The sequence below is a fragment of the Schistocerca americana genome, chromosome 2, assembly GCF_021461395.2.
Source record: "Schistocerca americana isolate TAMUIC-IGC-003095 chromosome 2, iqSchAmer2.1, whole genome shotgun sequence".
In the NCBI taxonomy this organism is placed as follows: domain Eukaryota; kingdom Metazoa; phylum Arthropoda; class Insecta; order Orthoptera; family Acrididae; genus Schistocerca; species Schistocerca americana.
The window spans coordinates 446,394,305-446,420,230 of record NC_060120.1 but is presented as its reverse complement, the minus strand read 5'-3'; the positions used below and the strand labels follow the sequence as shown (position 1 = coordinate 446,420,230).

The window sequence follows — 25,926 nt, the reverse complement described above, 5'->3', positions numbered from 1 at the left end:
AAGTCATCCTTATTTGTCTTCACTTTTTATTATACTGTGTTTTATTTTCCAACCAAAGGGCAGCTGCAATTTTGCCAACAGATCTGCCCTCTATTTTAAGCAACATGCAGATGAATGTGGTGATAGGTTTAAAGATTTTTGATTTGTCTCACTTGTTTCCTCACATTTTAGGGAGATGTTCTTAATGTGTTAACAGGATGACTGGCTCACCCATGTTTTTTGTAAGTGGTCAGCCAGCCACATTTCCTTGTGTCTGTCTTTTAGCTCCTCTGTCGTTTTACTTCTATTTTAATCCCATGTGTATCACCTTTCACCCTTTCTCCTTTGTCTTAAGGCATGTGGGATATAGATTTTGTTGAACAGCATACCACTAATAACGTATTTGAACATCATGGAATTGTTTTTTGTACTCATTTGCATTAACTCAAATTCTTCTACATTCCCCCTACAGACACTTTCCCATACGCTACAGCATCATCAGCAAACAGTCATAGATTGCTGCTCACCCTATCAATCAGATTGTTTATGCATGTGGAGAACAAGAACAGTTCAACATTATTTCCCAGGTGTACTCCTGATGATATCTTTGCCCCTGGTGAACACTTGCTCTCCAGGACAACAAACTGGATTTATTCTACATCTACACTTTGAAGTGCATGGCAGGAAATACATCCCATTATACCAGTTATTTGGGGTTTTTGCCATTCTAGTCACATATGGAGCATGGGAAGGATGATTGTTTAAACACCTCTGTGCATGTTCTAATTCATCTAATTTTGTTTTCATAAACCCTGTATGAGCGATGTGTAAGGGGGGGCTGTAGTATATTCCTAGATTCATTACTTAATGTTGGTTCTTTAAACTTTCTAAGTGGGCCTTCATGGAATGGTTTGCATCTGTCTCCAGGCTTCTGCCAATTCAGTTCTTTTGGCATCTTTGTGACACTCTCCCAAGGATCAAACAGTAACTAATTGTGCTGCACTTCTTCGTATCTTTTCAATAGGCCTGTTAGTCATATTTGGTGCATGTCCCACACACTTGTCAAGACTCCAGGATGGACAGCACAATTGTTTTGCAAATAATCTCTTATTCAGATTAATTGCATTTTCCTCGTACTCTACCAGTGAACCACAGTCTGCCACGTGCTTTATTTATGGCTAATATGTGAGCATTCCATTTCGTATCACTATTACAAGATGTTACAACCAGGAATCTGAACGGAATAATCAATTTCAGCCATGGCTCATTGATATTGCAATCATAGGACCCTGTGTGTCTTTATTTTGTGAAGTGAACAGTTTTACATGACCGTTCATTTATAGTGAGTCTTTGCATCACTTCGAAATTGTATAAAGATCTGACTCAATATTCATACAGCTTTCTTCAGACAGTACTTCATTATAGGTAACTGCATTATCTGTGAAAAGTCTGCAAAGTCATTAATATACAACATGAACAGCAAGTGTCCCAACACACTTCATGGGCACACCTAAAGTTACGTGTTGATCTGTCGATTACTCTCCAACCTAGATAACGTGTCCTCCTCACCAAAAAAATCCTCAGTCCAGTTACAAATCGTGCTCAATACCCCACATGATCATACTTTTGATAATAGTCATGTGAGTGGTACTGAGTCCTGTACTTTTTGGAAGTCAGGGAACACTGAATCTATCTGATTTCCTTGTTTCATGGCTTTCATGACTTGGGGCAGGTCATTCTGTACAAGGTACCACACTACATTTGAGTTCACAGTGCTGTCAATTTTCGGTTTTAACCAGCTTTCTGTACATGTTATTTCTGTGAGCTTCACTGCATATTAGGATCACTTCAGACTCTGTGGCAGTTTGTTGCAAATATTTTGGCAGTTAACCACAAGGATTTTAATATCCTCTCTTGTTGGGAGCATTTATTTGGATGTTACACTGATACTTCGGTAATCTGGACTAGACAGAGAGTCACCTAACTCTTGTGTGCTCCCCCATGTACAATCAACTATGTACTTAGCAGCCCATAATATGTAATGTACACCACAGCCTGTGGTTCTCAACACTATGGCGCAAGTCTAGGAAATCGCGGCCTAGCCTGTGACAGAACCTTCAGTCTCTCGTTCAGACCTTCCATTTGGCTCAGAATCTGGAATCTGTTTTGGAGACAATTCTGCAGATTATGACCTTCGTTGAAACTTAAAGAGGCTTTGGACCCTCACATGTCTGAGAAACTATTCTGTATGATTGGACTTTAGTGAACTGTCTACAGTGTGGCACTGGATTGGACACTTTGAAGAAATCTAGAAATATGGACTTTATCTGTTACCCTTCATCCATGGTTTGCAGCATATTGTGCTGGAAAACTGCAAACTGACTTTTACATGAGTGATCCTTTCTGAATCCATGCCGATCTGTGGACAGAAGCTTATTATATTTATACTCTTAGAATATGCTCAAATATTCTGCAGAGTGTTGGCATGCAATTTTACAAGTCCTTTATTTTACACTTGTTATATACAGAATCACTGGCACTGTTTTCCATTCACTTTGAACTTTGCACTGGGTGAGAGATTCGCTATGAATGTAAACTAAGTCAGAGACCAGTACGAATGAGTATTCTCTGTAAAACCAAAATGGGATTCCATCTGGACCTGGCAACTTTTTTTTTCACAAGCCCTGCCATCTGAATCCTCTGTAGGCTCTACAGCAGCTTTTCTGAGGGAATGTTCAGGTGAAACCTTCCCTCCAATATACATATCACTCCCACAATCAACCAAGCCTCAGTCTCTGCTAGCCCCTGTTCTCCACCTAGCCTCGGCTTCCCCTCCTGTTTCCACTACACTCCACCATTCTAGTCCACAATAGATCACCCATGTATCTTGTTTCCGTGTCTCTATCTCTCACTCCAGAGCTTTCACATCCATTATACTTTGTTCTTCTGATGGTTCCTTGCCTTGCCTCCTGCTTCTCTGGTAGATGCAAAACAGATGGACAGATCACAGATTTTTGTGTACTTCTGAGTTTTATCTGAGGAGTAGAAATATACTTCGATGAAACTATCACCCTGCTGTTTCTACTTCTTCTTCCTGAAACATTTCTGCCTGTGCAGGTCATTCACAAATCTTCTTCCAGTCTTTTCTTATCTACCACAGTCTTTTGTTCACCATTTACTCCCATTGTTGTCCTCTCTGATTTACATCATAATTCACCTGATCTCTCCATCTTGTTCATGGTCTTCCAATTGGTCTTCTTCCAGATTCTGTCCATTTCAGAGCTCTTCTTGGTAGTCTTTTTCCCCCTTTCTTTTAATGTGGCCAAAACATTTCAGCCTCTTTCTCTCCATAGTTCCTTTTAGGAGATTGATCTGAACCATGTTTCCTATTTTTTCATTTCTTATCCTATCCCTTCGCATCTTACTCAGGATCCCTTGTAGAAAGTTCATCTCTGTTGCTTGTTTTCTACTCAGTCTTTCTTTGTACAGGTCCATCATCTTCATCCATGGGTCAAAATTGTTAAATAATGTAATTTATATATCATGATCTTTGTTTTCATGGTCATTTTTCAATTCCTAATTATGCCTTATATACAATAATAATAATTTTGAGAAATTTACTGTCCTCTCCAAAGTTTCTTCATTGATGTTAGCTTACTTCCTAGAAGTTTGAAAATATCTACTTGTTTAATAAATTTTACTGTACAACCTACACACTCCATGTTTCATTTTCCGTGTTGATTTTCTCTATCTTGCTTTTTGTTGAGCTTATTTCCATACCTGCTTCTCCAATTATCCTTTGCAAGGTATTTTCTGCTCATTGTCATCACATTGTCTGCACATAGTATAATTTTCTATCATGTGCTGTTGATCCTTCGTAAACTTTACTTGTGATGTTGTCCATGACTATACTGAAAAACACTGATGAGTGTACACTTCCTTGTTGAATCCCTGTATCTGCTGTAAACCATTCTTATTTTTTCCATCTATTATGACACAGTTTAGGGATTTCCTTTACATCTTTCTGAGAGCTGTTTTGAGATAGTTCCATTCATTTCAGACCTTGCTGTCTCTGTTCTCACCTGTCAGTGTTATACATCTTTTTTATATCAATGAAAGCAACTACAGTGTCTTTCCCATTTCTTTTTTACTATCTGTCTCGGTGTAAATATGGCATCTATAGTTGACCGGCTAGCCAAAAATCCCTGTTGTTCCTCTCTCAATTGCAGTTTTATCTTGTTTTGTATTTTCTTTAAAATTCTCTCTTCATATATCTTCATACATGTTATTCCTTTGTAGTCCTACCAGAGCAGCTGGTTACCCTACTGAAAAATAGGTATAATAATTGCCTTTGTCCAATCATCAGGAATCTCTCCATTATCATGCTGATTATCTTTATTTATTGATTTTATATCATTTACAAAGTAACATGTATACTGTTTAGAAAATTGCCTTTGTAAATATGCTAAATTAAAAGGTGATATACCTAGCATCTGCTAATAAAATGGCCCATCTACCATACTGTTCCGTGATTTATGATAATTACCTGTACTTAGGCTTGTTAGTGTCAAACATGAAGGCATGCAACTCAAGAGGTGACAGCTGGAAGCACCAGGACAGCATAAATATATTTGGAGAAGACATACTGATGCAGTTTTATTATTATTATTATTGGTTACATTGGACCAATTGAGACGCTACATATTCACTTTTTCTTTGAAGGTTGTGCTGCTTGGTTATAGTAGTTCACCTAGTACCTGTTCATTTGTTCCTGTTGTGATTCTCTCATTTCTTATGAAACCTCCATAACCTTTCTATGCATCATTTCTACTGAAATTTGTAAGTCTTAAGAAAAGTGTCAATGTTACCTTTGTTCTCTGCATTTAGTACCTTGAGTTCAATTGTCAGGTCGGCCTGTAATTCTTATTGTTTGCTCTCCCATCTTCTTTGCCAGATTTCTTCTCACTAGTTGTCATAAGATACAGTTTTCTGGCAGTCACAAGATATGAAAGAAATATGAGATTCTTTTCTTCTTCATAATACTGAGGATTGGGTCAGTCTCTTGACAGAAAGTTTCATTGGGGAGGACCTGGTATTTTTATTTACAAAAGTTCTAATGATCCTTCATTCAGTTTTGACAAGTTGGGCAATTTTTCATTTCTAATTTGGAACAGAACATAAGTAGCTTCCAAGAACTTTATGATTTTAGAGAGCTGGATTTTGATATCTATTGTTAAGTGTTTCTTATTATATGATGCCAAGATTAAAAATTGAACTGTTTTCATTTTGTTGGTTCTACTTATCCATCACCATAAGGTGATGATTACTCCCAGATATTAATATTGCCAAACTAGATTAGCTTTGTGATATTTTATGAGCATAATCACAGTCTTCTCATATCACACTTGTAATGTTGTTTTTTGGGCAATATTTGTAGAGTGATAATTTGGGGACAAACGTTTTCCATTTTGAGGCATAAGCAAGGTATATCACCTGCAAACCTTCTGCAGTTTGTTCTTGGGTATTTTGTTCTAATGTTGACCTTAGGTGAAGCTTCCTTTTGGCACATCTTCATGATGTAATGCAAGGGCCCACTGAAATGCAGTGGGGATAAACCATCACCATGTCCGAGACCAGTCTTTATTGTGAAAGAAGTACTCGGAGAAGACTCATACTTATTAATTTAAATAATATAGTGTGTTTTATCATTTTGACTTGGGCTATATATTCTTGCCATCTAGTTTCATTGAAAGGCTGTGGGTCTCTATTTTACTAGCTACTGCTCAGTGCCTCCGCTGTTTTGTCGGTAGTGATTAATCTGTCATCATAAAGTCAGCTATATATTAATTTGATGCAGCCCTGTAATGCTATAAACAGAAATTTTGGACGTTTTTCCAAAATATTATGTCATAAAAAATTTTGATACACATTGCAAATGTCTGTTTATAGTTATGGTGATAGTTTTTATGTATTCATAATAAGAGACGGGGCAGTGTTATTAGATTTTTTTCTATCTAAATATTTAGATTGTTGCTGTGTTGGTAGTAGTTAACATAGAAAGTAATATTTAAGGAATACAAAAATAATGTAGTAATCTTCTGTTTTAAGGTTCTAGAATGCGGTGCAGGGTGTAGTGATGAAGGTCTTGCTCTTGCTGATCATCATTTTATCGATGAAAATCTTCTACAACCTGGAGTAATCTTTGTTAATGCACAAGGTAAGTATCGTAAACAACCCATTGTAACAAACTGGAACCAACAGGGAAATTGAATTTACTTTAGAAAGTGAGGGAAATCTATGGGATTTCTAACATAATCAGATAATTCTGAATTAAGTTGTGGTAATTTAACTGTTCATTGACCGAACAGATAGTTTGAATCATTTTGTTAAAATTCAGTCTTCGAGTTCCTGTATTGGGGTACTATCAGGTGTAGCTGTCATGGAAGGGCAAGTGAAACAGTTGATTGGGTTGTTGCAATGTTTGTTGCTATGCAGTTTCAACAACTTTGGGACTATTTGTTATCAACTTAAGGTTTTTGAAAGGCCATGTCCATTTTCCATTGGTTGATTGTGAGTGCAGTGTGCATATCAGAATTTGCCATGTCACTGATATTTCCTCATTCACATAAGCTTACTCCCTTTTATAGCTATAGCTTGCTTCAGGACTTCCGAGCTCACCTATGTGCTGTGGCTCACATGCTGTCCTCTTCCCTGAGTTCATGTTATTAAAAACTTATTTTTGGTCATTATCCTTGTGCTGTGTTAAAATACACATCAGTTACTTCCTGAGGTGGGTATCTACCCTTTTCATACCCCCAGTGAACGTGATGATCCTAACAGCTAGCTTTTGTAACTACAACTGGATAGATATTGTTTAATTTATTATTTATTTTTTAATTCTATAATTGGGATTAGCTATTATAGAGGTCTTTTACTTTCTCCATATCTTTTTTTACAGGTAGTTGCATTTAAAAAGGATTTAGCGTTCATTGAATTGATTCTAAGTATTCACTAGTTTCCTTTGCCGATTTCTTATTCTCAGTGAAGTTGGAAAAGGTTCTGTTATTATTGTACAGGGGTCAATATGTGTAGTTATTTCTCTATAGATATTATCCAGTGTCCATCATTAAAAATTGCTTGTTACGAAGAGACAGCAAGGCACAAGATTGTTGCTATGTTACCATCCGATATGTACCATTTCATCAACTTTAATGAAGGCACAAGCAGTTGCTGTACGTAAATTTAAAAATATATATATAGTCAGAGATGTTTAAAAACACTAAAATTAAATGAGATAGCTCCTCCTAGTCATTTAGCCTTAAGCTATGTATCTTTTTATTAATTCTGTGTTATACAAACTGCAGCCCCCACCCCCTGCAAATAATGTGATAGTCTTCTTACTAAACACCTTCTAACGTTTTCGGATAACAACAGACAGTGTGGTATTGAGTTGCAAGGCACACACGTCTCTCAATTCAGTTAACTTGCACATTGTGTGTAGTCGATCCTCTTCTCTGAATAATCAGCTATGTCGATCTCCCTCAAGCTTCTCCTCCGAAGACTATAGCTGGTTAAAGGAATTTACTAAAATACTTCTCTATCCTTGAAATAATTTTGGTACTCATATAATACTTTGCAGTTCCATCACTTTATATGTTAAACTTTCACAGATAATAACTTCTGCAAGCTAACTTATTCCTTACACCTTAGACTCATTTACACATGTTCAAATAGCATACATGTGTCTTGTTTCATTCATAGCCAAGACATGAAATAATTTAAAAGTCTCTAGTCTCAAGCGAGTCCAATACATGAATGTGCATAGCACTCTATATTCAACTGTTTAATAGCCCTTTTTTTTTACATCACCACAGACACTAACACATCAAAGAATACGACATAATTACTCGTTGAGTTCTCCTCACATCTACTGTGGCACTGGCGACAAATTGTCAGTGACTCACCAATCTTACAGTCTTCTAATAACAAACTTCCTACTTGCACATAGAAACTGGTGGATCAGAAGAAACGTTCTCACTCTCCTGCACTCGTACCTAAAAGATCGGGTGTTCGAGATGGTTGAAAGCCGAGTGTTTCGAGAATTAACAGTGAAATTCTTGAGGCACTACAATCTTAACTAGATGCCCTTCCTCAAATGTATTGTGTAGATATTTGGATTTTGTAAGATGCAATTCTGTGTATTTCTTATAACTCCTCCAAGTACTATGTAATACTTAGTATCAAACACTCGGAGATCAGTACTTTCTTTTAATTTTCTTCTGGAAATCATCCCAAAAATTAAATTCCTCTGTACGTGTTGATCTCCTGCCAGCTGTGCTACCTTCTAAGTAAATGAGCACAAAATCTTTTTCAGATCCTCCCATCATTTAGGGAGTGACCTAAAGAATACCCTTAGAAAGTAAGTGGGGATGAACCTCCCCATTTGGTTTAAACTTTGAGGCTTGTACGGATAAATTAATCCCATTTCCTTTTTGTAATTCCTCACATTATTCTGCTGACAAGCTGTTGCCAGCTTTCTTTCTGTTTAATTGCTTTTTCATCTTTTTCAGTTCCGTAAATTTTCTGTCGATTAGGGTGTACTGACAGTTGAATCTTCTTTCTCATCTACATTTTGATCAATTATGTAGCACACACTCTCCTTCAAGTTAGTACAAACATATCCTGTGATAGCAGTCACCTCTAAATCCTTATTTTGTCCTAATATGTCGATTTTCCCATCCATGTTTCAGATTTGTTCAGAAATTGTTTTAAATGCCCATTTGTATATCTCTCTCGATTACTTTACATAATTATTAACCTCTATAAGTTGTTCATTCATTTTGTCACAGTGTTTAGTTACTTCTGATTGCGATACCCAGTTGTTGTTGTTTGGAAGTTATAATCAAAGTATGCAATTGCTTTTTCTCTTTCCTAGATTTCTTTATACACACATCAAAAAAAGTTTTGCATCACCCTAGTTCCCAGAACTCCTGAAGATAGACGTTGACTGTGGATGTTGTATCTCAGACACAGTCCCTTTGACTGTTCAGAGATTTCACTAAGCCTGCCCAAAGATGTAAACAACCATGCATAAGCAGCACCTAATAGACAGAGGGGATCCAACAGCCGGTTAATACCACAGTTCGATCGCATCCACATTGTTACTTTGTGCCAGGAAGGGCTCTCAACAAGGGAAGTGTCCAGGTGTCTCGGAGTGAGCCAAAGTGATGTTATTTGGACATGGATGAGATACAGAGAGACAGGAACTGTCAATGACATGCCTCACTCAGGCCACTCAAGTATGCAGTGGATGACCGCTACATACGGGTTATGGCTCAGAGGAACCCTGACAGCAACGCCACCTTGTTGAATAATGCTTTTCGTGCAGCCACAGGACGTCATGTTACGACTCAAACTGTGCGCAATAGGCTGCATGATGCGCAACTTCACTCCCAACGTCCATGGTGAGGTCCGTCTTTGCAACTATGACACCATGCAGCGCAGTACAGAGGGGCCCAACAACATTCCGAATGGACTGCTCAGGATTGGCATCACGTTCCCTTCACCGATGAGTGTTGCATATGCTTTCAACCAGACAATTGTCAGACATCTTTGGACGCAACTTGGCCAGGCTGTGAACGCCTTAGACACACTGTCCAGCGACAGCAGCAAGGTGGAGGTTCCCTGCTGTTTTTGGGTGGTGTTATGTGGGGCCAACATACGCTGCTGGTGGTCACAGAAGGCGCCGTAACGGCTGTACAATATGTGAATGCCATCCTCCGACTGATAGTGCAAGCATATCGGCAGTATATTGGCGAGGCATTCGTCTTCACGGACGACAATTCACGTCCCCATCGTGCACATCTTGTGAATGACTTCCTTCACGATAACGAAATCGCTCGACTAGAGTGGCCAGCATGTTCTCCTGACATGAGCCTTATCGAACATGCCTGGGATAGATTGAAAGGGCTGTTTATGGACCACTCTGAGGGATCTATGCCGAATCGCCATTCAGGAGTGGGACAATCTGGACCAACAGTGCCTTGATGAACTTGTGGATAGTATGCCACGATGAATACAGGCATGCATCAATGCAAGAGGACATGCTACTGGGTATTAGAGGTACCAGTGTGTACAGCAATCTGGACCACCACCTCCGAAGGTCTCGCTGAATGGTGGTATATCAAGCAATGTGTGATTTTCATGATCAATAAAAAGGGCGAAAATGATGTTTATGTTGACCTCTATTCCAATTTTCTGTACAGGTTCCAGAACTCTTGGAACCACGGCGATGCAAAACTTCTTTTGTTGTGTGTATGATTTTCTAAATTGGCATTGTTGCATATAGTTATGTTCTAAGATTTCCCATGTTTCTATTTAACCCTTTGTTTGCCTCTTCAAATTCACCAGTCATCTTCTCCGTAAACACTCTTAACATCTCTTCTACTGGTTGCGACATGCTTCAGATTCCTACAGGCTTACACCAAACAATAACAAATCTACTGTTAACCCTTCATTGCAGCTAGCTGTTTCAGCGTTGACCTTACACTGCATGAAAGTAACAAACTTTGTCGGCTAGTTGCACCCTCGTTTATCTCACCCACAAACCACAACACTGTAAATAAATAAAATCTGTGTGAGCCAAACACAGCTCACGTAGGCTCATGATGATCTTGCCGTGTAGTGCTGCCAACAATACACATGTGCGACGCGGTGGGTGAACTATTGCTCTGCTGCTGCTGCCACTGCCACTGCCATCGCTGTTGTGAACAGCCAACCAGATCATAACCAGCTGTTGTATGTCTATGTGGAACCACTGACATAAACAGAAACACCTATCTTCCCAACCATGGACTTAATATTCTCTTCTCATTCTCGGCTGTTGTTGCGGCAATTAATTCTTACTCCTCAACCGTTTGATTCGTTGTGAATTTTCCATTTTAACTGCAGTGCTAGTAATAACTCAAACGCCAAGTAATTGCAGTTGTCCGGTTGCTGTGGACACAAATTTTCTTCACAAAGTAAAAATTTCCTTTTAATTTTGACTACTTCTCCTTTCTCAATCACATGTTATTACCTTAAAATACAGACACTTCTGATCATCCCTGTGCGGGTGACAGATGTGCAGTGTATCATTCTTCTATAATGATCTGTTTACATGAAAATATTTTATGATCACTGTAGATTATTAATTTTACTTGCGTTTGGAAATAGTTCGAGAAGTACTGTGGTCCAGGTATCTTGGCATCAGACTTTTTTTGCTATGTTGCGGTGCCTGTGTCAGTCTGGAAAGTTGCTTAAGAGATCTGATATTACTGAATGATTTCACACTCTTCTTCTTTGCAATATGTGTATTCGCTTTCCATTACAATGAGTACATTGCATTTTTACAGTTGGTTACATTCCAAGTTATACAACATTAGCCTTGTACAATGTCTCTTGTATATCCTGGCAGTCAACCAACGACCAACTTATTTTCCTAGAGGTGGCAAAATCTAAGTCACCAACACCCTGGGGCTTCCGTGGACCTGAGCATATCTATTAGGCAGGCCGTAAGTGGCACAATATAATTGCTTGTCGCAGCAAGTGCTGCAACGCACAGTGATGTGGGCCGGGCAAATGCTCCATGGGCAGGACGTTTATCAATGGACATTTTTAAATGCCCAAAGTCTGGGCATTTATAAAAAAAGTACATTTTAAAGATGTTACTGTTAAAATGTATAATTTACCAATAAAAATAAGGGATGGTACAATACTCTCAGCATTAACAGTTAGTAAACTTTTATATTTAAATGGACATATATCATTTATTGCCTTTATTGCTAAGAACAAAAGAAAAAGAGAGAGACGCATGCTTCTTTTTTGCTAGCATTCCAACTTGCTGTACCAAGGAAGGATGCATGTTCATGTTGCAGACACCTGCTTATTATTTATAATGTCCTTTTTACCAGTTCTACTTTTCCATTCCCTATTCTTTTTACCATTTCTGCTCCTCTCTCTCTCTCTCTCTCTCTCTCTCTCTCTCTCTCTCTCTCTCTCTCTCTCTCTCTCTCTGACTGACACACACACACACACACACACACACACACACACACACACACAGATATGTACACCATCTTCAACAGTTGTGTAGTGATAGTAACCAGTACAAAAAAAAAAATAATCTGAGATCATCACTTTGTAATGCAACACACTTTATAATCTTACTTAATTGGATAGATAAAAAATCTACTCACCAAGTGGCAGCAAAACACACACACAAAAAATGGTTGTAACTGGCAATCTTTCGGAGGCAGTGGCTCCTTCTTCAGGCAGAAGGGTTAAAGGGGAAGGAAGAGGGGTGAAGGGAAAGGACTGGAGAGGTCTAGGAAAAGGGGTAGATTTTGGGGAAGTCACCCAGAACCGTGTGTCAGGGGAGGCTTACTGTATGAGATGAGAAGGAAAGACTGATGGTTGGGGACTGTATTGGACGAGATTTGAAAGCTCTCAGGTTTTCAAATATTGTTCGATGAATTCACGTTACATTTTGAAATCAGTGTTTTATTATGTAGAATTGTTATCCATCTATAAACCCATATTTTCTTTTGTAAATCATCATTATAAATTGTGTTGTTCAGGCAAAAATTATTTAAGCAGGGAAGAGCATTAAAATTAAAAAACAAGAATGTAATTTATGTTGTGACTCGTGTTACAAATTTGGGACATCCTATTCCTAATGTGTATTTTAGGTCGAAAGTGTCCTCAAACTATTAGGAGTATGGATCTGGTTTTTATCACTGAAAATGCATATTAGGTTGGCATTCAAATGACAGAGTTACACATTTCTAAAAATATTTATACCAAGTGAAATATTGTAATATATTGAAAAAGGCGCATGACTCAATGCTACGTGACTCATGTTACTTGTATGTGACTCGTGTTACTTGCTACTTCTTGTTGGAAAAACTTTTTCCTGCAAGCAGAGAAATGAAAATATGACATTATGTGCCAAATAAGATAATCTTAACATTAACATTTAACTTTTCAAACACTATGAAAAATTATAAGACCATGACACCTGGGGAAATGAACTGTAAGTTCAGTTAAAAGTCAGAGAACTGAAAATATCTTCTTGCATTGACAGCATCAAGTGTATTAATTTTCTTTATAATTTCATCACATTTTACAGTCCATTTCCAATAGTGACCAGCACACTCCATTGTACTGATTAAGTAAGAATTTCCAAAAACTGCACGTACTCAGCATTGAATTTACTGTCATATTCAATTTTGTACCAGTGTCCAATTTTCACACTATCTATTAGTTTCCTCAGTATGACGATTTGCAGCAGCAAAATTCTTTGGAGACAGCAGATATGTTTGTAGTATTCCTTTCTTGTAGTGAAAGCAATGAATGCCTTTTTATGTTTGGTATTGATGGTGCTGAAGAAAATATTTGAGCCAGATTAAGTTTCACATTGATGCCTTAAATTTCATCAATAGACACATGAAAGACCTGCATAGTTGTGGTACTTGCAGCCACCTGAGTGAAAGTTGATGCATCACCTGCTATGAATTTTCACTTTTTTACTGTGTTCGCCACTAGCTGTTCCACAACTGCACCAATTCCATCTATGGCTCCTTTACCATGGTATGTAGCAAATAAGTTCCACTCGATTTCCACATTATGAAACGACTAAAATTGAGGCGCAGCAGCAGTAATATATTTGTTTTTAAACTGTGAGGCAGGTCCGTCTGACCAGAATGAAACTACCTTCACATTTTCAGGTATAGTTGACAGCACCTTGCTAATGCAAATAATTGCAGCACTCGAGTCAGGGCTTTATCCAGAGCACTATCTGACTTATACGGTGACAAACTTGCTTTACTAGGTTTCTGACATTGCATCTTATGTTTCCTATGTTTTTTAACACTCTCCCTATTTTTAGCTCTCCTTTCTTCTAATAACAGTCCTTGTTTATGTTGACTCAACTGTAGAAACTTTTGTTTTTGCTTCTGCTGGTCCCCCCCCCCCTCCCCCCACCCCACCCCCCACCCCACCCCCCACGAACTTATTCCAGAAGTTTCTTCTTAAATTCTTCAACTTTTCCATCACTCTTTTAACTTTTCCCTCCTCCTACTCTGTCTTTCTACTGCTGCCAAGGGCATCCTCTTCTTCTAATCTTAAAATCATACAACTGTGACTCAGATTTTGTGACTCACATTACACATTTAATTTTCTGTTGTCACAATATTGGTTGAATTAGGAAATTTTTACTAGTGATATTAGTTACACATTTACACTAAGAAGTAAATTACTGAACAAGATACAGTTATCTCTAATATCTCTCATGTATAAAAACTTAATTACATGAAAGTGACTCGTGTTACATGAAAGTTCATGCTGTTGTATTACATTGTTTACTCCAACCTATAATTAACCTACTTCAGTTTTATACTCTTTATGCAATACATTAGGTTATGTAACAGTAATACAAATAATGATATGCTAATTCTTACCTGCCAAGTAGTTGAAATGAAGGTCCAAAATCTCCAGTAATTCACACTCTTATCACACGAAAAACATATGGCATTATAAAAATGGCTACAAATTATGAGGGAAAGCAATAATGGGCCACAAACCATTGTTTCCATACAGTAAAATATCCAGCTTTTTCAAAAAATATATATAAAAAGTACCAAATTTTAAACTTTTAAATATCGTAAGTGTGTCCAACTACACTGAAGTGCCAAAGAAACTGGTATAGACATGTTTATTCAAATACTGAGATATGTAAACGGGCAGAATACAGTGCTGTGGTCAATATGGGCTTTTGGAGCTGAAGGTTCACTTGTTTGCCCTTGATGACTGCTTGATTCCTCACCTGAGCTTGTCAACACCAACATTGGACTGCTGATGATTGAAAACATGTTGCTTATTCAGGCGAGTCGCATTTCAAATTGTATCGAGTGGATGGACATGCATGGGTACGGAGACAACCTCATGAATCCATGGACCCTGCATGTCAGTTGTGATCCCTGACACATCTAGATATGATTCTGACAGGTGACACTTATGTAAGTATCCATTCATGTCCATTGTGCATTCTGACAGGCTTGGGCAATTCCAGCATGACAGTGTGACAGCCCGCACGTCCAAAATTGCTACAGAGTGGCTCCAGGAACACTCTTCTGAGTTTAAACACTTCTGCTGGTCACCAAACTCCCCAGACATGAACATTATTGGGCACATCTGGGATCCTTTGCAACGTGCTGTTCAGAAGAGAACTCCACCCCCTCATACTCTTATGGATTTATGGACAGCCCTGCAGGATTTATGGTATCATTTCCCTCCAGCACTACTTCAGACATTAGTTGAGTCTATGCCACATCATGTTGCGGCACTTCTGCATGCTTGCAGGGGCCCTACACGGTATTATTTAGGTGTACCAGTTCTTTAGCTCTTCGATGTATATATGTATATGTAAAATAATTCTCATTTGTCGTTCAGTGTAAGTTGCACATTTTTAATTGTATGACATGTTTCAATCACTCTGGATCATTGTCAGGTCTAAAACAAAGTAAAACTAAATGTGTACCAATGTTTACAATAAGTAGAAAAAAGAATTTTACATAAATGTAGAATTTACGTACATAGTTGTTTGACAACCTGCCTTGTCTATTCAGAATCTTGCTTCAGAGTACTGTGTTTTGCAGCTGCTGTCAGTGTTTTAGATAAATGTCTAGTAGAGTAGTCTAGCAGTTAGAGGACGGGGAAAGAGGAAAAAGAAGGCAAAAGGGGGAAAAGAAGGGGGAATGGGTAAATGGTGTGAGAGTGGTTAAGGGATGGAAATGGAAGCAGGAGGGGAGTTGTGGGGATGTCATGAGTTGAGCAAGAGGAGTCTTGCTAAAAGTATAGAAAGTATAATTATTTACAAATTCTCATTAAATTATTAATAGCTTAGAAGTATTATCTTAATTATCATCACCACCACCACCACCACCACTACCACCACCACCATCACCATATTGAACTGTTTCCAGCCCCAGGCTGGGTCTGTTTGGAACATAAACCTTGCTATCTAGTTGTGTTTTCCCACCACCTTTCTGTGTTCACTCTGGTCCAGTCCCCATCTCTTTTTTCGCACTCATGCACAACTTTCAATCATCTATCCCTTTGTCTTCCTCTTGATTGTTTCTTTTGAATTTGCATTTCATGTATCTTCTTGGTAATTCTCATTTTCCATTCTCTTCAAGTCCACATACCATCTTAGCCTTGATGTTTCTGTCCTGCTCTGCAAGGGTGTCTCTTGTACTGTTTCCCTTACGTTTTCATTCCTCATCCTCTCTCTCCTTGTTACTCCTATCCTACTTCTGAGGGACTTCATTTCACATGCCTGTAATCTGCAAACATCTCATTTCTTCATTACCCATGTTTCAGGTGCACAAGCCAGTATTGGGATTAGTAACATTGCTTTCTTTGCTTTCTTGTGGGATGGCTTTGTTCCAAACCAGGCTCCTATTCTCAGGAATGGTTCTGCCTGTCTGCCACATTCACTTATCTCTTTCTCATTTCTTCCATTTTTCTCTGTCACACTTCCCAAGTATGTGACACTTTCCACCTTCTTCCATTGTTCATTTCCAATCCTTATTCCACTATTTGGTATACCTTTCTTTCTAGGTGTAACCAGGATCTCATATTTATTTACATTAAATTTCATTCCTCACTGTCTCTCAGTTTCTTCCCAAGCCTCCAGCTGTTCCTGAATCTCCTCCTTCCTGCTTCATCACATCATCAAATCATCAGTGAACACCATTGCTTTCATCTTGTCCTCTCCATTTTTTTTCTGTCACTGTAGTCATTATCTCATCTAAGACCACAATGAAGAGGAGAGGCAACAATGCAGTGCCCTGTTTCACACCACTTGTTTGTTGGAACCAATCTGTTCTTACTTTTCTCACTTTCACATAACTCAGGCTTCCACAGTACATCTCCTTTACTCTGCTTGTCAAGTCTTTTTCCACTCCTTTCTTTTCTAGTGCTTTCCAGACCTTTGTTCTACAGACACTAGCAAATGCCTTTTCAATATCAAGAAAGGCCATCACAAGGTCTTCCCCAAATTCATAGTTCCTCTCTCAATTTGTTCTTGACCCTTGTTTGGTTTCTGCCCTCCAGGATCTTTTCATATCCACACTCCTTCCTACTCCCTTTCTTGAATATAGGGGCAACTGGTGCCCTCTTCCAATCTTCTGGAGTCTCTTGTCATTCCACACCACCCTCATCTCACAACATAGCCACTGTTCCCCAATCGACCATGCTACCTTTACCTTTTCAACACTCACTTCATCCACACCTTGTGCCTTTCCTCCTTTCACCTTGTATCTTGTCCAGTGCCATTTCCATTTTTTTCCATGTCAAATTCTCCCCACTCCCCTCCCCCCCTTCCTCCTCAGTTTATTTCAACTTCCTTTACTCTATTATTCTCATCTCCAAGTCCATTCAGATTTAGTAAATGCTCAAAGTACTCCTTCCACACTGTTTTCAATGTCTCATTGTTATTAACCTCTTTGCCATTTCTATCCATCATTGTTGCATCCTCTCTCAAACCTCTCCTCTTACTTTTGGCCAATCCTTACAGTACTTTTTTACTTCCTGTGCTATTTCTCCATCGTTTTTGTCAATTCTTCCATCCACTTTCTTGTCTCCTCAACCACTGTCTTATTGGCCTCTGTTTTTTCTTTTTCTTATACTCCTCTCTTATTAATTTAGTCCTTTCTTGGAACCACAGTATGATGGCCTTGTTCTTCCTTCCCACTACCTCCTTGACTCTTTTATTCCACCATGGTGTCTCCCTCCACCACTGTCGACCACGTGCCCTTCTACATACGGCTACTGCAGCTTCTACACTAACGCCAGTTTAGGACAGTGGGTGTGTAAACTGTAAATGGCATGAAATAGTAAAATTATAAAATGGAATGAGGAAGGTTGAGAGTGGGAAAAGAAGGCAAGGGAGGGGTGAGGGAGAGGTAATTGGCAGGGGTGCAAGGGATTTAACGAGATAAGGTCTCATACTAAAACTGCAAAATTTCAATTATTTTGCAAAAAACCTCTTGTGTTAAAATACGAAAATTGTTGACCAGTGGATGTGCAAAACTGTAACGGGGGAAGGGGCGGGGAATAGTAAATTATAAAATTGGAAATAAAGTAGCTAAAACTGAATTAGTGTCTTAAAATATTAAAAATATGAAACTTTGACGGTATAAGGTCTTACTCTAAAAGTATTAAAAAAATTGTATAAAATAGGTCTAGCATAATGGATGTATAAATCACAAAAAACATAAACATTGTAACATTATAGCAGTATAATTATGTGGAGGACATAGAACTCCGTTAAGTGTCATTAAATATTAAAAATTTAAAACATTGGAAGTATAATACCATAAAAAGTATAAAACAATAAATTAAAAAAGTGAAACTATGTTCAGCAACTATAATTACAGGGAACAGGATGTGACAGTAGTGATAACTGTACATCTATAATTTTATGATGTTTGTCTTTTACTATTTATACATCCATCATTCTAGGCCTATTCTTGTAATATCTTATTTTTTATACGTTCAGAGTAAAAGCTTGTAGTTTTATGCTTTTGAAGTTTAAGATACTAATTCAGTTTTAGCCACTTTATTCCCACTTTAATAATTTATTATTTTCCCTTCTTTTACAGTTTTACAGATCCATTGTCTACACTTTTTGTATTTTAACAGAAGTTCCCCCACCCCCACTCTTGAAACAGGCCTGTCTTGCGATGACCACAGTATGGCCCTGCCCCTACCTAGGGTTAGGAAGGGGAATTGAGCTGCTCGGAGAACAATGAGTTTTTTTAGATTTACTTATGTTCCATTTGTGGTCATGAAATTTGTTCTCTCAAAAAAGACATTCTTAGCAGGATATCTTTTGGTTAATAAAAACAGGCAGAATGTAATTAAATGAAATTGTCACCAGAGCATTAAATGATTTTAACTGACTAGAAATATGTCTCATCTCAGGTATTCTCAGTTGATCAGCAGAGCATCTCCTGTTTTGTATAAAAACTGGCTGGTTTTTACTTGAGACATTCTTTTCATGAAACAGAACTAATGAGAATTTTTTAGCATAAATGAAGCCTTCAGCTGTATTTAAAGGTCTTGCAAGATCTTTAAATATGGCTAATGGATTCACTTTTGCCCCAGTCTGTCTGAAGATCTAACTAGATACTGTCAAATACAAAAGCTACCAATGCAGCCAAAACATTTTATAACATGAAAGGCGTCAAAAGCAATCTTTTTATTCTTGTATTGTCTGTTTTATTTCTTCAGCAACCGTTATGTGTAATGAGGCCACAGGAAACCCCTATTGTGCATTCAGAATTGTATTCTTAGTCTTAATAAATATTAGTACATTTGTGTAAATGACCTTTTCACACATTTTACTGAACCATATTATAACTGTTGTAAAGATATTAATTTTACAGCAAATGACCGTTTTTAAAATATTTTTATAAGTAATTGTTTGTTTATTTATTTTCATATTTTACACCCACATTGGAGCACTTTATACAATCCATATACATTTAAGTCTTACTACTAGTTGTAGATTTGAGAGTGGGAAAAGAAGGCAAGGGAGGGGTGAGGGAGAGGTAATTGGCTGGGGTGCAAGGGATTTAACGAGATACGGTCTCGTACTAAAACTGCAAAATTTCAATTATTTTGCAAAAATACAATTTGCATTACTCCGAAAACTTATTCATCCTTTCCGACCTGGCTGCCCTTCCTACATCAGTTATGGTGTATTTTTTGCGTGTAAATGTCTTTAGTTTAAATCTCATGTCACTTTGTTTCAGAATCTTCTTCTCTTCTCTGCCTTCAATTTGTTGCATTGTCAAGCCTAACTCATCTAAATCGTCTTGAACTTCTTTGAATCAGTTGTTCTTGATCTTACTTTTCCAAAAGTAGGTGAACAGTTGTTTCAGTATCCTGGTTTCTTGTAGTCTGAAAATGTGGCAGAAAAAAGCAACCCTCCTTTTCCGCATTGTGTCAATTATTGACTCAATAAGTAATATTGAATAAAATTTCTTTCTTTTACAGGAAGTGTATTTGTGGACGGCAAGGGGAAGACTACCAAATTGCCTCCACTGGAGAAAGGTTCAAAACTATGTTTCACATGTGAACATGTCCGCAATAGTAAGGTCCGCATCCATATTGACAGTGGTAATAAGACTGTAGCTTATGACTGGAATGTTACCAGTCCACTGCACAAACTATTTTTTGCTATCTGTTTTGGACAAGTTGGTTGGAAAGTGCTGGTTGAGTGAGGGAGTGTGGTAATTGCAGGTCCAGTTACAAAAATAAAATTAATGAATTTATACTTTTGCTAAAATTATACATCTTTCTCATTATTTACAGCACTGAAATTACTAACAAGCTTTTTCTCACTATAATTTGTCTGTTGTTTTGTCCCAAATGTCTACCATTGTGTGCCTAATGAACTGATTCATTTTTCAGTATGTGGTTTTTCACTGTTTAGCTTTACTTTTTAAATATCTTTTCAGTGCTCCATGTCATGAGTGTCTGTTACATAACTTGCTGGTGACAGTTTACCTATTGAAGATTTCATATTTATGGATAACCTCCTATTTTATGTGTACATGTTCTAAATTTTATGTGCTTCTGGTTACAGACTTGCTATTGTTTTAGGCATTAATTCTTTTTTTATTTTTTGTAATCTTATTTTCTGCTGGTTAACCTCTGTGAGTGTTGCTATACTATTTTCTTCATGATTGAGAATGTTTTCATTGAGAATATTTACTTACATATGTGTCACTATACAGTATGTTTGTGCCCTTTTCCTAAAACATCTCTCTTTTTGCAGTTATGTTAATGTGATTCACTATTTTTAGATAGAAATGTTTCACATGTTTGCTCTTTATTATGTATTTCTGAATGATTTGCTTTGAGCATTACACAGTGTTGTTGTTTATGCCCCAAATGAATAAAGTTTTTATACAGCAAATTGGAATTGATGTCTGAAGGATACCGAATCCCTAATCTACACAATATTCTATACTGATCTAATGAAATACAGTTGTGTCCAGGGATCCTGAAAATATTGTTGTCATTCAGTCATCTGTTCAAATTGTACATGTATAAACACATGCATTCTTTGATAAATGTTTGTATTGAGAAATGTCATGTATTATAAGAACTTACAATACAAATAAAAATTATAAGAAATTGTTATGCATTTTAACAAAATAAAGAATTGTGAAAAATATTAGTTCTGTTATATTGGTACTATTCTGGCTTTATTGTGATCTCCGTACTCCTTTTTTCATTGACTCTCAGCTTTTTTATTTTTAGTCAACAGAAGATTGACAACTTCCGGCAGATACATCTATCAGCAACTGTCAACCTTTTGTAATCACCTTAAAATTATTGAACTATTCTAACAAAACTCGGGTGAAGCAACAACTTACCTGTAGCCAATAACATATGCAACAGGAGAGTTGGAGATAGGTGGCTCACAATGGCAGTGCCAAAATGGGAACAGAGTAAAGTAACAATTGCAAAACTGTAAAGTTTGCAGTAAGAAAGAAGGGAAATGGGAAAAACCATGTTGGAAATAAAGGAAGCTGGGCTAAAAGAAGCAGCAAGGAATGTAGATAAGCAGATGTTTAGACTGGGGGAGGGGATTATAATTCCCTCCTGCAGAGTTCGGAGTAGGTGGTGGTGGTGGTGGTGGTGGTGGTGGTGGTGGTGACAGTATGGAGAGCTGGGGAGGGGTCCAAATGACGTTGGAGTGATTGTGTGAAGTGTGATCAGTAACTGAATAATGAAGTCTGTGGTCAGCCACAGTTTGGCAATGGCCATTGATGCAGATAGACAGCTATTTAGAAGTCATATCCACATAGAACCCTACACAGCAAATGCAGCATCACTGCATATGGTGTGTTTGCTTTCTCATGTGGTGCTAACTTTGACTCCATAGGAAAATCCTATGGCTGGACTGTTGTAAGGCTAGGTGTGGGATGGGACAAGCATGAGAGTCTGCAGAAATTTATCCAGAGGTGAGGGGAAGACTGAAATTGCCAAACAAACTTAAGTTAAACAGCAGTTGCTGAAACCATTGTATTATCTTACTGTGATCAGCCGTGTAGTGCCACAACTGGTGAAACAAGAGCTGCAGCAGAATCACAGGGAATCACTTCTAGAAGTGGAGGAGAATACCATAGTGAATAAAATCTCTGTACTCCAGATTTTTTTTGGGGGGTGGAGGGGTCAGCCCCTTTGTGGACACCTATGGGGCTAGGACTTGAACCTAAGTCATCCGCATGGAAATTACTTGTGAGGCACTAGATTGAGAATGGGGGTAGCGTAATGATGGATAAGGAAGTTGCATAGCTTTAATGGACAGTAGAATTGTGTTGATCAAAAATGAAACACCGTGTGCCCCCACTTTACAACACCCCTGTCCAATTAAAATTTGTTTCTTGAGAATGGAGAACAACCTTCTGCTTCTTGTTTTCAAGCCAGAAAAGAAACATCAATAAGCTTTCCCAAAAACTCCATAATAGTCCAACCTACCTGAGGTTAAACATGGTCCACAAAATCAAAACCTGTTTGTCAAATGAAGTGAAAAGCTTAAGTCCTGTATGTACCAAACACACAGGTGAGTAAATTGCATTTTCTACTGAAAATCCTCTCTTGGAGTGAAATTTCAAAGCGGAACAAAAAATTGTGTGCGATTCTGTGGGCGTATACTGAATTATTCATGACCTCTTTGAAAACCTAACTAGGCTAACTGCCCTTTAGTTGTCTGCACAGTCTCTTCTCCTCATGTTATAAAAGTACTTTAATTAACAAATGTTTTAATCTGTCAGGAAAAACAGCAACCAGAAGATGAATAACACTGATAAGAGGTTAGCACAAATGTATAGTGCACTAATCTTAAGCCTGCTTGATACATCACCATATCTTGAATTATTAGATCTGAATGAATTAATAACTAATTGATTCAGTCTGCTATTTGATGGTTCTGTATGCTGCATGCAACATAAAAGTCTTGGAACCCTAAACTACAAAGTTATATGTGCTTACTGTACCAACAACATTTTGATGTAATTCGCCAAATGACTCAAAATAGTTGCTGAATATTTTGCATGTCTCTGTGAGTCACTACCATTTTAATTTTTCCTCTGTAAGCCCATCTTATGCATCATCTTTCTTCTTAATTTGTACTTTTTCAAAATGGTTGCATTAATGCTGTATTTCGGCATGCATAATCAAATCTTGTGTGTACAAACAGGTTCAGTGTGCTGTCAGAAAGTAGTTGCAGGAAGTTCATAAACAATAAAAGCAAACTTCCAGGGCACATCTGCATCTACATTTACATATGTACTCCACAAACCACTGTGCATGGCTGAGGGTACCTTGTACCAGCACTAGTCATTTCCCTTCCTGTTCCATTCGCAGACTGAGGAAGGGAAAAATGGCTGTCTATACGCCTCTGTTGTCATTGTGGTTTTCAGTCTGAAGACTGGTTTGATGCATCTCTCCATGCTACTCTATCCTGTGCAGGCCTCTTCATCTCCGAGTCACTACTGCAACCTACATCCTTCTAAATCTTCTTACTGTATTCATCTCTTGGCCTCCCTCTACAATTTTTACCCCTCACGCTTCCCTCCAGTGCTAAACTGGTGTTCTGTTGATGTCTCAGAATGTGTCCAGTCAACTGAACCCTCCTTCTAGTCAGGTTGTGCCACATATTCCTTTTCTCCCTAATTCTATTCAGTACCTCTTCATTAGTTACATGATCAGCCCATCTAATTTTCAGCATTCTTCTGTAGCTCCGCATTTCAGAAGCTTCTGTTCTATTCCTGTCCAAACTATTTGTCATCCATGTTTCACTTCCATACATTGCTACACTCAAAACAAATACTTTCAGAAACGACTTCCTAACACTTAAATTGATACTCAGTGTTAACAAATTTCTCTTCTTCAGAAACGCTTTAATTGCCATTGTCAGTGTACATTTTATATTCTCTCTAATTTGATCACAATCAGTTATTTTGCTGCCCAAATAGCAAAACTCATCTACTACTTTAAGTGTCTCATTTCCTAATCTAATTCCCTCAGCATCACCTGATTTAATTCAACTAAATTTCATTATCCTCATTTTGCTTTTGTTAATGTTCATCTTATATCCTCCTTTCAAGACACAAGACTGCTCTCATATGTCCTTTGCTGTGTTGGACAGAACTCACAGAATTACAATGTCATCGGCAAAACTCAGACTTTTTATTTTTTCTCCCTGGACTTTAATTCCTACTCCAGATTTTTCTTTTGTTTCAGTATACTGATAGAATAACATTGGGGATAGGCTACAAGCCTGTCTCACTCCTTTCTCAATGACTGCTTCACCTTCAAACCCTTTGACTCTTAGGTTTGCCTTTCTGTAACTTATCTTCTATGAGAAGTCATAGGGTCAGTATTGCTGCGTGTTCCTACATTTCTCCATAATCCAAACTGATCTTCCCTGATGTCGGCTTCTACCAGCTTTTCCATTCTTCTGTGAAAAATTTGTGTTAGATCTTTGCAACTGTGACTTGCTAAACTGAGAGTTCAGTAATTTTCACATCTGTTAACAACTGCTTTCTTTGGAATTGGAATTATTATATTCCTCTTGAAGTCTGAGGCTATTTTGTCTGTCTCATACATGTTGCTCACCTAATGGAAGAGTTTCATCATGGCTGGCTCTTCAAGGCTATCAGTAGTTCTAATGGAATATTGTGTTCTCCCAGGACCTTGTTTTGACTTGGTCTTTCAGTGCTCTGTCAAATTCTTCATGCAGTATCATATCTCCCATCTCATCATCATCATCATCATCATCATCATCTAAGTCCTCTTCCATTTTCGTAATATTGCCTTCAAGTACATCTCCCTTGTATAGACCCTCTATATCTTCCTTCCACCTTTCTGCTTTTCCTTCTTTGCTCAGGACTGGTTTTCCATCTGAGTTATTGATATTCACATAGCTGGTTCTCTTTTCTCCAAAGATCTTTTTAATTTTCCTGTAGGTGGCATTTATCTTTCTCCTAGTGATATATGCTTCTAAATCTTTACATTGGTCTTCTAGCCATTCCTACTTCGCCATTTTGCACTTCCTGTCAATCTCATTCCTTAGACATTTATGTTCCCTTTCACCTGTTTCATTTACTGCATTTTTTTTTATATTTTCTCCTTTCATTAATTAAATTCAGTATCTCTTTTGTTTCCCAATGATCTCTACTAGTCCTCGTATTTTTCATACTTGATCCTCTGCTGCCTTCACAGTTTTATCTCTCTAAGCTATCCATTATTCCACTACTGTATTTCTTTCCCCTGTTCTTGTCAATAATTCCCTGATTCTCCCTCTGAAACTCTCTACAACCTCTAGTACTCTCAGTTTATCCTGGTCCCATCTCCATAAATTCCTTCCTTTTTGCAGTTTTAATCTACAGTTCATACCTAATAAATTGTGGTAAAAGTCCACATCAGCCCTTGAAACGTCTTACAGTTTAAAACCTGGTTCTGAAATCTGTCTCTTACCTTTATGTAATCAATTTGAAACCTTCCAATGTCTCTAGGTCTCTTCCACATACACAACTTTCTTTCATGATCCTTAAACCAAGTGTTAACTATGATTAAATTAGCCCATGTGCAAAATTCTACCAGATGGCTTCCTCTTTCATTCCTTTTCCCAATCTGTATTCATCTACTATTTTTCCTTATCTTCCTTTTCCTACTATAGAATTCCAGTCCCCCATGACTATTAAAATTTCATCTCCCTTAATTATCTGAATAATTTCTTTACTTTCATCATATGTTTCTCCAATCTCTTCATCATCTGCAGAGCTAGTTGGCATATAAACTTGTGCTATTGTGGTGGGTGTG

The 25,926-nt window shown here is 37.8% G+C and overlaps 1 protein-coding gene across 1 annotated transcript in view; it reads left to right on the top strand.

The window, feature by feature from the left end:
• Nucleotides 1–21,231, top strand: part of LOC124595335 (cytokine receptor-like factor 3) — a 133,501-nt gene extending 112,270 nt beyond the window's left edge. Inside the window, exons 6-7 of the mRNA XM_047134044.1 lie at nt 6,088–6,196; nt 20,083–21,231. Coding sequence (XP_046990000.1) covers nt 6,088–6,196; nt 20,083–20,309 — 336 coding nt within the window. The 3' untranslated portion in view covers nt 20,310–21,231. The remainder of the gene's footprint in view (nt 1–6,087; nt 6,197–20,082) is intronic.
• Nucleotides 21,232–25,926: the final 4,695 nt, after the last annotated feature.